Source organism: Epargyreus clarus, unplaced genomic scaffold (assembly GCF_041222505.1).
Source record: "Epargyreus clarus isolate Ecla_fem2 unplaced genomic scaffold, WU_Ecla_fem_2.2 ptg000017l, whole genome shotgun sequence".
NCBI lineage: Eukaryota > Metazoa > Arthropoda > Insecta > Lepidoptera > Hesperiidae > Epargyreus > Epargyreus clarus.
The window spans coordinates 14,679,864-14,692,500 of NW_027332225.1; the positions used below are offsets into that span (position 1 = coordinate 14,679,864).

General features: G+C 39.7%; 1 protein-coding gene and 1 long non-coding RNA gene across 8 annotated transcripts; one reads left to right on the top strand and one right to left on the bottom strand.

The window, feature by feature from the left end:
- Positions 1 to 545: 545 nt before the first annotated feature.
- Positions 546 to 1,522, bottom strand: LOC140749181 (uncharacterized). The gene is made up of 2 exons (XR_012103034.1): positions 1,346 to 1,522; positions 546 to 1,167 (listed from the first exon to the last, which is right to left on the bottom strand). It is a non-coding gene; the product is annotated as an uncharacterized LOC140749181 (long non-coding RNA).
- Positions 1,523 to 5,850: 4,328 nt separating this feature from the next.
- On the top strand, positions 5,851 to 12,311 carry hfp (Poly(U)-binding-splicing factor hfp). 7 transcript variants are annotated; one of them, XM_073081821.1, is made up of 10 exons: positions 5,851 to 6,092; positions 7,597 to 7,701; positions 7,940 to 8,259; positions 8,737 to 8,793; positions 9,241 to 9,460; positions 9,732 to 9,935; positions 10,026 to 10,166; positions 10,255 to 10,807; positions 10,907 to 11,261; positions 11,659 to 12,311. In XM_073081821.1, exons 5-10 carry the CDS (start codon positions 9,345 to 9,347, stop codon positions 11,766 to 11,768), a joined length of 1,479 nt encoding a protein of 492 aa, XP_072937922.1. In that variant the 5' UTR covers positions 5,851 to 6,092; positions 7,597 to 7,701; positions 7,940 to 8,259; positions 8,737 to 8,793; positions 9,241 to 9,344; the 3' UTR covers positions 11,769 to 12,311. The 7 variants fall into 7 exon arrangements, with proteins under 7 accessions (XP_072937922.1, XP_072937919.1, XP_072937921.1 ...); XM_073081818.1 differs by having other exon boundaries at positions 5,851 to 7,701; XM_073081820.1 differs by having other exon boundaries at positions 5,851 to 7,701; positions 7,940 to 7,997.
- The last annotated feature ends 326 nt before the right edge of the window (positions 12,312 to 12,637 follow it).

The window sequence follows — 12,637 nt, forward strand, 5'->3', positions numbered from 1 at the left end:
GGTAAACGGAACGTTACGCCAAAACAGGCGGTCAAGTGTCATTTCGTAGCGTGACGTCAAAACATTGAAAATATAGAAATAAACTTCGACGCTACACATACTTCAGGGGAAATCTTGGGAATTATTTAACTTTTATTAGTACAATTGCAAGAATGTCAAATTACAAGGCGTGTGCAGTGACGATGTGTTCAAGTACGATCGCTAAATATCCTAACAAATTTGCTTATACAAGTTCCTAAACCCAAATCTCATAAACGTTAAAGAACTTGCAGATTCTTATATGTTTAAATCCTCTGTTTGCAAGCAATGACATTTTATACTATCTATGTAAGAGAAGTATTATTGAAAAAAAGGAATAAATTTAGTAACTCTCGAGTGATTCGTCAATTCCAAATCATTGGAACGGGACGTAATCAAAACAAAACAGCAAGTGGAAGTATTCATATATTTAATATATTATATAGATGTCTATGATAAGAATAGAATTATAAGACGTCTATGAGAATTCTATTTTAAGGGCCCATTCTGTAATTAATAGGACACAATTAAAATATTTCATGACTGTGTTATTATTGATGGTGCATGTGCACTGATTAAGTTACATGACTGTATAATTAAAAATACATGATTTGCTAATATTAGTATTTTATTAACCGATTTCTTTGTTTATTTGGTTTATATGGTTCTATTAGTGAGTACACACAGTAGAACTTTTGTATATATTTATCATATGTTACAGTTACAATAATTACTACAGATCACCTAAGCTAAATTTTTGTGCTGCTTGCGTGTCTGCTTTTCTTCATTACTAAAATTATTTTCCGTAACAAATGGATATATATTTTTATCACTGTCATTTTCAGAATTAACGTGCAATGCAATAATAGGAACTGTATGGTCACTTTTCTTCCTTCATCTTGTTGGGTAGGTTACGCAAGTAAAGAAGTACTATTTCCCGTGTACTTTACTTTATGTATTTCAGACTGGTGCCCACTTTCGAAACTTTTGGCTCCTCACTTCTTCTAGGCAGGACAGTCATCACATTTTCATTTTCATTGATGTACCTTGTGTTCAGGACAACTTTTACTTTTCATGAAACACAAACTTGCCTTCCTCTTAAACTGCACATACTCTATAACGTCGTCACTATACGATTGTCGGGAAGATCTGTAAATATAAATATAACCAATTAATAACCTTAAAACAGTTCACATAAGAATATAAGTATATTTAAAAAAATCTTAATAATCACTTGAAGACAACCTTTCTTCTGTCTGAAGTCAGTTAAGAAATGTTTTAATTGTCAGATATGATTAAATGTAAATATAAAGAATGTTTTACTTACGTTGTTTATTTGATATTTCCATAGGTTATCTCACGGAAGTTTTTGTATCCATTTTGATTTATTGCACTGCATATATGGAGATTCTTTAAGCAGGTTCACGCTATCAGCTTTAATATAGTATGGCTTCATTTCGATTCACAACATAAATTCAACCAACTCTAACAGCAAACGATTTAATTATTATAGTAGTATATCGATGTTATTTGTCTTGTTTGGTTTCGATGTAATGACGTCACATGACATTTGAGGCAGCACTGTCGCCGTTTTGGGATTTAAAATCCACAGATAAAAAATCGAAAATTTCTTTTTAAAAATTTAAATACTTAGAACGTATTAAAAAATAAACGAAATACTGCATAATTTATGTTTACTTATAAGCTATCATATCCAACATATTTCATATTTTATTGTTATAACTGTCAAGTACCCAATTATAATGGTTTATGCATAATGCTTTATCTTTTATAAAGTGACTAATCTCATTTATATAAGATAGCTACAGAATCGCTACCTACTACTTATTTTTAGCCATTCCAAACAAAACATTCCATCCATTTCATATTCCTTTATTATATAGTCCGTATTTACCTAATCAATCGTTATTATACATATACATACTGACAGGTTGGCTACTGACTGATAGAAACTGTAAAGTGTGCTACTTTCTTTCACGTTTTGTTTCCCTCCCTTTATTTAATTATTACAAATTGTTTACCTACTGCATTGCTCGCTAATGCTTCTAATACTCCACAGGACGAAAAAACACGTGCGTTGAAAATTGAAGCAACGGCTCCCATGGCTCCACATATTAGATTTATTTATTTGTTTTACGCTTGTTGCGATCAGTGTGGGGCAGCCAGGGGCGCGCCGGGATCGACGGAACAATGGCCGAGATCATATTTTATGTAAATAAGGCCCGAAACCCGTCGCAATTTAATCATAAACCCTATATCGTATTTTACGCTTTAGAACGTAATATATTAGAATATAATTATTAGGTTTTCATTTAAACCGGTTCCCTGGTGGTTAACAGACTGACAAAAAGAGAAAATTTGTTAGTAGGTACTTTCTTATTAACCCAATGTAGAATATAATATTATTTTTTTGAGGAGTTTGGCATAGCTAACTTCCAATTATCCTCATGCGAAGTTATAGTCATAAATACACTTAACATCCCTATGTTATAAATCTTAAAAGAAGGACTGCTTTACTCCAAAAGTAGATGGCGTAGATGGTCATTATATTTTTTAAATTTACAGTTTTCTCTATAATCCGCAACTCTGATGAACTTTCTGTTGATCAAGAAAGTTTCTCAATGTGTGCAAATGATGTACGTAATCAATCTAAAATGTTCTAGAAAGTAGAAAAAATATATATAAGAGAAATAATAAATTTTATTACTGAGCTTTATGAACTTAATTTTATTACTGAACTTCTTGAACGTTTTTTTTATTTATTTTTGGTGATATTTTTTGCGGAGTTGTCTATTCAAATTATTATTATTATTTAAGTTTTAAAATAAAAAAAGACAATTTTCATATTTTTGCAATGTTTTTTTTCCTTCTCTTTTCTTTCTTTTGTATTTATGAATATTTTGTTACTGACATTCCTAAAAAAATATTAAATATTATTTTTTTTTATTTTATTGCATGCCACATACGATATATTTTAACCCGAGCTACGCCAGTTTCGATGCTTTTAATTATATAAATAATATAACCCACTTAAAAATGTAGGTTAACTTCTAATAATAAGGGAAGTAGGGGAGTGGTCAGTTTTCGTCTTCTTTCTTAAATAACCCTTAGACCAGGGGTTCCCAAAGTGTGCGCCGCGGCGCCCTGGTGCGCCGTAGAAAGTAAAGAGGGGCGCCGTGAGTCGATCCTCTAATCATTGGACACCACAAATATTGGCGTTTTGGTCATCGATTCAAAATGAATATCCAAATTTAACATCCAAAGCATTAAAATTTTCATTCCGTTTGCAACATCATATCTATGTGAAGCTGGGTTTTCAGGTGTAGCAGTGATAAAGAACAAATATCGGATCAATGTGGAGCAAGAAATTAGAGTAGCAGTGTCAAGGGATATTCCCCGCTTTGAAACTCTGCGCGGAGATCACTTAGCTCACCCTTCACATTGATTTGACTGAATAAATATCGTATTTTATTTTTGTTATCCTCAAGTCTTTCTTGTTGTTTCGTTTCGTGTCGTTTAAATTATTTTATAATAACGTATTGTACAATTTCATATTGTGCTGTTTTAAATTCGTTTCGATCAACCTAAGGTAACTACTATTATTGTAGTATATTTCTTTCGACTGTCTTCTTCAAATAGTTAGCTAGGACAGGGCACAGGGCGCCGTGAAAGAATATTAAACCTGTAACTGCGCCGCGGGTTACAAAAGATTGGGAACCCCTGCCTTAGACTTTACTGTAGGACATTCATAATAGAAAAAATTATATATTTAAGATCCCTACTACAAGCCCTTTCATTTGATATTCCACTCGATACAGATGGCATTTTTTATTTTCTATATCACCCTCCCCAAGTCACCTTCTAATTAAAAATTCATTTGTTTACGTTATAGGTACTTTACGTTTTTACAAATATATACCAAATTTCAAGTCATTTGGTCAAGTATTTCCAGATGAAATTCGATAGACGTAAGGACGCATCCACATGTGATCCTATAAGGGTTCCGCTTTTTGTTTCCGTATCCGTTACTTTTCTCGCAGATCTGTTACGGATCTTTCACCGTATTTCTTTCACCATTGAAAAAGGTGGTAGAACCCTTTATGGTTCGACTCCGGCGGTACCACCGCCACACCTATTTCTACCTAATAACAGCAGTGTTAGGCGCTGCTGTGTTCCGATTTGAAGGGTGTGGTAAGGGAGACGTACTTTTCCGGGGCGTTCCAGCTTCGTCCTCTGGGGTAGCGGCGCATCTGTGGCCGACCTCAAGTAGGAATATCTAATCCTATCTGGGGTTGATTACAGATGTCCATGGGTGGCAGTAGCCACTTACGATCAGGTGGACTGTATGCTCGTCTGCTACTTCTATATTATATAAAAAAAGTATTAATTTTCAATTGATAGGACAGCTCTACATAGGTGACTATAAAATTCCATTCAGAGTATTTTAATATTCCTTATAATTTGATATTTGATAACTTAATATTGTAAACATTTATCGTAGTAAGTTACCGTATCAATCAATAATACATGCTCAATAGTAACTCCAAAGATAATAACTAAATCAACTGTCTCTATAACGAAATCAATAGTATAGAACAGGGGTTCCCAATCTTTTGTAACCCGCGGCGCAGTTACAGGTTTAATATTCTTTCACGGCGCCCTGTGCCCTGTCCTAGCTAACTATTTGAAGAAGACAGTCGAAAGAAATATACTACAATAATAGTAGTTACCTTAGGTTGATCGAAACGAATTTAAAACAGCACAATATGAAATTGTACAATACGTTATTATAAAATAATTTAAACGACACGAAACGAAACAACAAGAAAGACTTGAGGATAACAAAAATAAAATACGATATTTATTCAGTCAAATCAATGTGAAGGGTGAGCTAAGTGATCTCCGCGCAGAGTTTCAAAGCGGGGAATATCCCTTGACACTGCTACTCTAATTTCTTGCTCCACATTGATCCGATATTTGTTCTTTATCACTGCTACACCTGAAAACCCAGCTTCACATAGATATGATGTTGCAAACGGAATGAAAATTTTAATGCTTTGGATGTTAAATTTGGATATTCATTTTGAATCGATGACCAAAACGCCAATATTTGTGGTGTCCAATGATTAGAGGATCGACTCACGGCGCCCCTCTTTACTTTCTACGGCGCACCAGGGCGCCGCGGCGCACACTTTGGGAACCCCTGGTATAGAAGGCTATTATATCATCACTTTTATAAATACAAGAAAATGAGAAAACAAAGCTTAAATTTTAGATTTTTGTAATTATAATGATCAATATAATAAACAGTTTTAAGATCCGTATCCGCAGATATACATTTTTAACGATTCGGCACCTCACTAGTGACATGCCACTCACGATATCTACAATAAGTGGAAAGAAACTGGTTAAAACAGAAATACTTACATTATAATTTTATACTACGGCAACAATATCTATTTGTAAATTGTTATTATTGCCATCTTAAAAAATATTTCCCAAAATTTAGTAAACAAAACAAAATTTTTTTTCTTCGATCAAGAATACTTCGTATTGTTGATCGAAGAAAAAAATTTTACATCATCACTTTTGCAAAGCAAATGTGAGCAAATCTCTTTTTAGGTGATTTTTATAAAAATAAATCTATTTTTCACAATGTGATATATAACAAATATAATGAAATAACAACAACAAGATTTTTTTTCTAATCGTCTTTTTTTAAACAGAATACAGATACTAAACAAGGTTGCTAAAGAATATTGGTTTTGATTTAAACGTGATTTAAACTATTACAAGGAAAACAGACCGATGAAGTAGGCAACACTATACATACCTGCTGTCAAACTGCCATGCTATTCTGATTTGTAAAACGGGGCTTCGTTTCTTGAAATTTTAGCTTGTGTCGTTGAAGGATTTTCTGTCATTAAATTGAAGTTAAAGTTGGGGCTAATTTCAGTGTTAGCTATATCTTATTGTTAATTTTCCTCCATTGCAGTAGTACCGTTTCGTTGCTGTTCCTTACACGTAATTCGTTTAATATAGCTATGGAATTGGTGAGTATAGCAATGTTTGCAGCCATAACGACCTTTTCTCAGTGCTTTAATAACATAGAATGTTGATGCGATGCAAGATTCGTCGTTTACTAAGTATTACGTCGAGATCTGGTTACGGTTAATTTTGTAAAACATCCAATACCTACATACTTATGATGTTACAAGATCTAGGTTAGGATGGATCTCAATTGTATCCGCTTTAACTAATAATAATATATATCGAACACAGTTCGTCTTATGTTTACGTTGTTTGTTTTAAATCCGAATTCACATTTTTTCATAATTAATAGCAACATATGTATTTTGAAGATGGCATCAATGTTTGTGCTATTTTGTGTGTCTGTTCATACTGTTGTGAGCTCCACTCACATGAACCGCTTACTGTTGACAGTTCACAGGAACTGTCTAGTCTAATCAGGATATCCAGGTGTTAGGTTGGTTGCAAATATCTCTTTAGGATGCAGTCACTTTTTCACAATAAATGGACTCCATGTATTTTTTGCTACTTTAACTAGACATCGAAACACTAACTGTATTAGGCCACTAAATATAATAGGTTATTACGAAAAGCAATCATTGTGTACAGATACATTTAGCTGAGTGAAGTAGAAAAGTGGAAATCAAATATTCTATTCTGTATAATTGTTAATCTTTAATTTACTCAACTTCATATTCATATTGCTGTATGAAGTTTATTAATTGTGATTTATTGTCACACAAGATGCTTTGCTACATGTTTTAGAATAAAAAATATCAATATTCTACATTTGAATGTTTGAAGTTCTAATATGAGATAAATTGAATTGGGTTTATTACAAAATTTTATTATTTGATTTATGTAAGTTCTGTAATGTTTGAGTACATGTTACCAAACTAAGAATAATATTGAAGCTATAGCCCGGCCTCTCGGAGAATGCATTCTTGAGGTCTCAAAGTGTCACTTGGACATGACTAGAGGCACTATAGTTATATCAATCATTTGTACCATTTCTAAGACCTGATTCACTTTTTCTAGGGTAATGTAATGAAATATTTTTAGAAATATTTAATGAAAAATGTCCAATAAAATCAAAGAAATGTATATTATTTTTGTATATTTTTGATCTTCTATATTAAATTATACTACAATTAGTTTATATATTTAATAAGTCTTTAAATTACACACGGTTATTACACTCATATTATATACATATACTATGTTCCAGTGTGCTCAGTATAAATTGTCTAGCATTTAATAATTACATATTTTATGCTTTGAGCGGCCAGACTGTAACAATTGCATTACATAAATATTTAGAGAAATGAAATTAAACAAAAATAGGGATACATCTTTTGTTTCACATGCTTTATTTTATCATTATTTATTATATGTATGTATTATCGCAAAAACACTATTAGATTTATTACCTGGTTGGGTTTTTATTATGCAAATTCCTTAAGTTGATGCCCACTGCTAATAGTTATCTTTAAATTAGGATCATTGTAATGTGTGTGAACGTTGTAGATGCGCAACACGGGTCGGCCACGTAAGGCGTTTAACAGCAACGCGAGAGCTGCTTTGCTAGATGCGTGTAGCGGCGTCAGTCGCGCGAACGATCCACGGTGACGTGTGTGTGTCTTACTGTCCGTTCTTACCGAGGCGAATTACCACGGGACTATGGGACGCATTACAAATTAAATATTTATAATATAAATATTATCCTCTGAAACGGGTCGCTCGTTAACTTGACACTGCAATTCGTTCCCGCTCGCTACCCATTCGCCTCGATCGGAACGGAGTCGAGGATGTGCCTCGTAGGAGACCGTAGAGGCCCTCCCGGTGGCACCTCCTGACCGGCGACCGTTAGTTGCAGGGCGGCGACACGAGCGCGCTGCAGCCGCCGGCGGCGGCGACGGCGTGCGCGGGTGAGTGTGGCGGGTGCGCGGGGGCGCGAGGCGGCGGTCCGCGTGTAACGGCAGTAACGGCCGGCTCTGCTCGCTGTTGCAGGCGCGGCGCGGCGCGGCGGCGGCGGCGGCGGCGGCGCGGCGCTCCGCCCTCGCATTCTCGGCTCCGTCTCAGTGATCAGTTCTGCTTTCTGTTTCAGGCTAGATATAAGTTAGGTTAATGTGAGCCGTTAGCGCGGCGGCGGCGGACCGACGCGACGCGACGCAGCGCACCTCGCACAATGTACCTATTTCTTTATACGAGTCTCCGAGTGTGTGCGATATCACGCGCCCGTCTCAGCGTCCAAACGTACCCCGTCGTAACGACGGGCAACTCTTACATTTAAAAGCCGAATTACTCTATCGAGCCGATCGTTCAGAATTAATATTTCAAGCGGGCCCTGCCCGTGTGGCACGACGAACGCGACAAGACAGACTGTGCCTATAATATCTTTAACATTGCTTCGATCATGCGACATCATATATGTCGTGTACGGTTCACACATCGTAGGATGCCCGCTTTTCCACTGACCGGCACGAGCGAGCTGTTGCTGAAGAACAAAAATAATTATGAATTCGTAGGACTAATACTAACATGTATGAATACGGTCAGTAGAGAAGCGGGCAAGTAGAGCGCGGGCGGGCGCGGCTGAGAGCGCGAAGTATGCGAGACGCGCGGACTCCGCCGCGCCCGCCGCCGCTCACCTCGCACCTGTTGCAGGTTCCTTCGCGGCCGCGCCGCTCTACGACCTCACGCAGGTCGGCGACGTCTACACCGGTGAGTAGTAGTCGTAGTCGTGGACGTTTCGGTTCGCTACTTCCACTATAGTCCGATTCATAATCAGGTGTCCAAAATGTAAACACAACGGTAGTTTCTTATTTTTGACGATATTAAAGCTATAAAATAATAATCTAAATAAATTAAGACCAATTCACATTTTCCAATATTTATATTACCTCAATTTCGTTCCATACAGTAATAATAATAAAAACAAGCTTTATGGTAGAAAATTAAAATGTGATAATGGTAACACAATTGGGATTCAAAACATTTTTTGTGCCGCCAATTTTAAGTTTCGTTTAAGTTTTTGTTTTTTGTTATTTTGTCAGGGATTACAATACCTGTAATCGTATTTTGACAATGACATTTCTTTGTTTACATTTTGGACACCTTATTATGAATCAGACTATAGACGACGAGATGGTAATGTGGGGCGTGTCGCAGGGCCGGGCGCGAAGTGCTCCACGCTGCCGGGCATCCTGGGCGGGTCGCTGCCGCGGCTGTCGGCGGAGCAGGCGGAGGCGGTCGCGCGCGCCAAGAAGTACGCCATGGAGCAGAGCATCAAGATGGTGCTGATGAAGCAGACGCTGGCGCACCAGCAGCAGCAGATGGCGTCGCAGCGCACGCAGGTGCAGCGCCAGCAGGCGCTCGCGCTCATGTGCAGGTCACACACACAACATCATATTAAATTTGAAAATTTAAAACAACCTGCTTTTACATAATAATTGATTCCAAAATATTTACTCTTAACATATTTTTATATTTAATTTACTGCAAAGATTTATAATGTATGATGAGAGCGATACAGGGAGGCTCCCGCTTGTGCTGGTTGAGCCGGTGAAATATAATAGCTGAAAAGATCTGAAACAATTGTCTAATTTTGTTTTTAATACCTGTTTGTCTACTCTTAAACAATATGAATAACTTTGTTACAGGGTATATGTTGGCTCCATATCGTTTGAACTGAAGGAGGACACTATACGCCAGGCATTCCTACCTTTCGGCCCCATTAAGTCCATTAACATGTCTTGGGATCCAGTGACACAAAAGCACAAAGGATTCGCTTTTGTTGAATACGAAATTCCAGAAGCGGCACAACTTAGTTTAGAACAGATGAATGGGGTTATGCTGGGAGGCAGGTTAGTGAAACTTATTTAGCTTTATAACCAATTTATTTCAAAGCATTTGATACAATTATTGTCATAATTAATTTTACTTTTTATACACAGAAATATTAAAGTAGTAGGAAGACCATCAAATATGCCACAGGCACAAGCAGTGATTGATGAAATTCAAGAGGAGGCAAAACAATACAACAGAATATATGTGGCATCTATTCACCCGGAACTCACAGAAGATGACATTAAAAAGTAAGTGATGTGTATTTAATACGTACTTAACATTAGCGATAAAACAAATATTTAGTTTTATTAACCTTGGCATTGTTTCTTTTCGTAGTGTGTTCGAAGCGTTCGGGCCGATCACATACTGCAAGCTAGCGTACGGCGCGTCGGCGCACAAGCACAAGGGCTACGGCTTCATCGAGTACGCCACGCTGGCGGCCGCGCTGGAGGCCATCGCCTCCATGAACCTGTTCGACCTCGGCGGGCAGTACCTGCGCGTCGGGCGCGCCATCACGCCGCCCAACGCGCTGGCCGGCCCGCCGCACGCCTCCGCCATGCCCACCGCCGCCGCCGTGGCCGCCGCCGCCGCCACCGCCAAGATCCAGGCCATGGACGCCGTGGCCAGCAACGCCGTCGCGCTCGGCCTCACCACGCTCAACGCGCTCGGCGTGCCGCCGCAGGCCGCGCTGCCCACGCTGGCCGCCGCGCTGCCCACCACGCTGGCCGCCGCGCTGCCCGCCGCCCTGCCCGCGCTGCCCGCCCTGCCCGCCGCGCTGCCCGCGCTGTCCGCGCTGCCCGCCGCGCTACCGGCGCTGCCGCTGCCCGCCGTCATCCCGCCGCCCGGCGTCGTCATCCCGCCACCGCCGCGGGCGCGCGCCCCGTCACAGGTAATGCTCTCGATGTATGCTATACTCGCGTTGCGTATAGTACATTTACACTTCGTTAATTCTTCACGTATTGTATTTTAATTACGTTACGTTGCCCAGACTGAAGCGGCGAGCGGCGGCGACAACGGCGGGCAGCAGGCGGCGCTGCAGCGCAAGCTGCTGGACAGCTCGCCGGACACGCTGCAGCAGCAGGAGTCGCTGTCCATCTCGGGGCAGTCGGCGCGCCACCTCGTGATGCAACGGCTGATGCGGCGGCGCGCCTCTCGCACGCTGCTGCTGCGCAACATGGTGTCGGCCAGCGAGGTGGACGACGCGCTGCACCACGAGATCCGCGAGGAGTGCTCCAAGTGGGGCACCGTCAGCCGCCTCGTCATCTACAACGAGCGGCAGCACGACTGCGACGACCCCGCGCGCGCGCTCGTCAAGATCTTCGTGCAGTTCGCGGAGCCCGAGGGTGCGTACCGTCCGCCACAGCCCGCGATTGCTTATCATATATCGTATGAGACCGCCTCGGTTATTATAATCTGTACTAAAACATTATCTTATTTCGGTTGGCGGAAAAAAATTATAAGAATATTAATAATAAGTTTTTAAGATAGACGGTAAAACATAGAAAATTTGTCAAATTAGGGTATTTATTAAAAATGAGCGTATAAAAGGGCCTGTAGGTCGCCTACATATTTTCTGATCATTGTAAAAAATGTTACTCTTCCACTTGTTGTATAATTGTTCATTTGTGCTTAGTTATTATTCTTTTAATTTCTTTTTTTAAAGTAAACTAAAGGTGCTCGGTTTACAAAAGAAGGTTTTTAAAGAATTTCCTGACGAGGTTCTTAATAATGTCCTTGCAGAGGCGGCGGCGGCGGCGGGCGCGCTGGACGGCCGCTACTTCGGCGGGCGCACCGTGCGCGCCGCGCTCTACGACCAGGACCTGTTCGACCACGGCGACCTGTCCGCCTAGCGCGACCTGACGCGGGCCTGACGCGGGCCTAGCGCTGCCCTAGTGCGGCCCTAGCGCGGCCTTAGTACAGCCCTAGTACGGCCTTAGCGCGGCCCTAGCGCGGACCTGGCGCGGGCCTAGCGCGGCACTAGTGCTGCCCTGACGCAGGTCTGGCGCGGCCCTACCGCGGCCCTGGCGACACCTTGCTTACATTTTTATTTAATAGGTGCATGTCGCTCTGACTAGTTGACTTAATAGGATCCTGCGTTGTGATGACATAACTACCACTTCCATGTAATTTAAGGTCCGCGTACAGAACTACTTCTGAACATGTGGGAATGTAACTAATATTAATGACATGTAATTGAAACCCATTTGAACTTTAAAAGAGATGTTCGTAAACTTGAATCGCTCGTTCGTAAACATGAGGCGACAGGTATGAATTATCTGTAACAGGGACTCGCTCAAGAAATCTCTTCGTAAGCCATCGGTTGTTATACCATAATTATTGTATAATATAATAAAGTAAATTAAGATTTAAAATAATAAAATTCGTTACATATTTATGTTTGTTTTATTTTACAGCTTTAAAGGAGGCCGGAAACCCTTATTTAAATAAACACAAGGTTCCTTTCGCGACCGTTTATTGATTATCCATACAACTTATGGCCCATTTACATGGAGAAAGTTTCTCGTCTCGAAGATACAATTATCAAAGGAATATAAATAAACATCGACTAAACATTCGCTCTTCTTGCTCTTTGCTATTATCGCCTGGCGATATAATATGTGAGTCTCGTATGAGATATTCGTAAGCGAGATTTTAGTTATCGCATGTGTGTAATCATTTTGATACGATTATATTATGCCGATTATTACTTATGATAGTT

Bases quoted from the DNA above. Each gene is read 5' to 3' on its own strand.
- hfp (XM_073081816.1), top strand. The intron at 7,998-8,736 runs GTGAGTGTGGCG...CACCTGTTGCAG, and splicing joins GGCGGCGACGGCGTGCGCGG to GTTCCTTCGCGGCCGCGCCG. The intron at 10,167-10,254 runs GTAAGTGATGTG...TTCTTTTCGTAG, and splicing joins ACAGAAGATGACATTAAAAA to TGTGTTCGAAGCGTTCGGGC.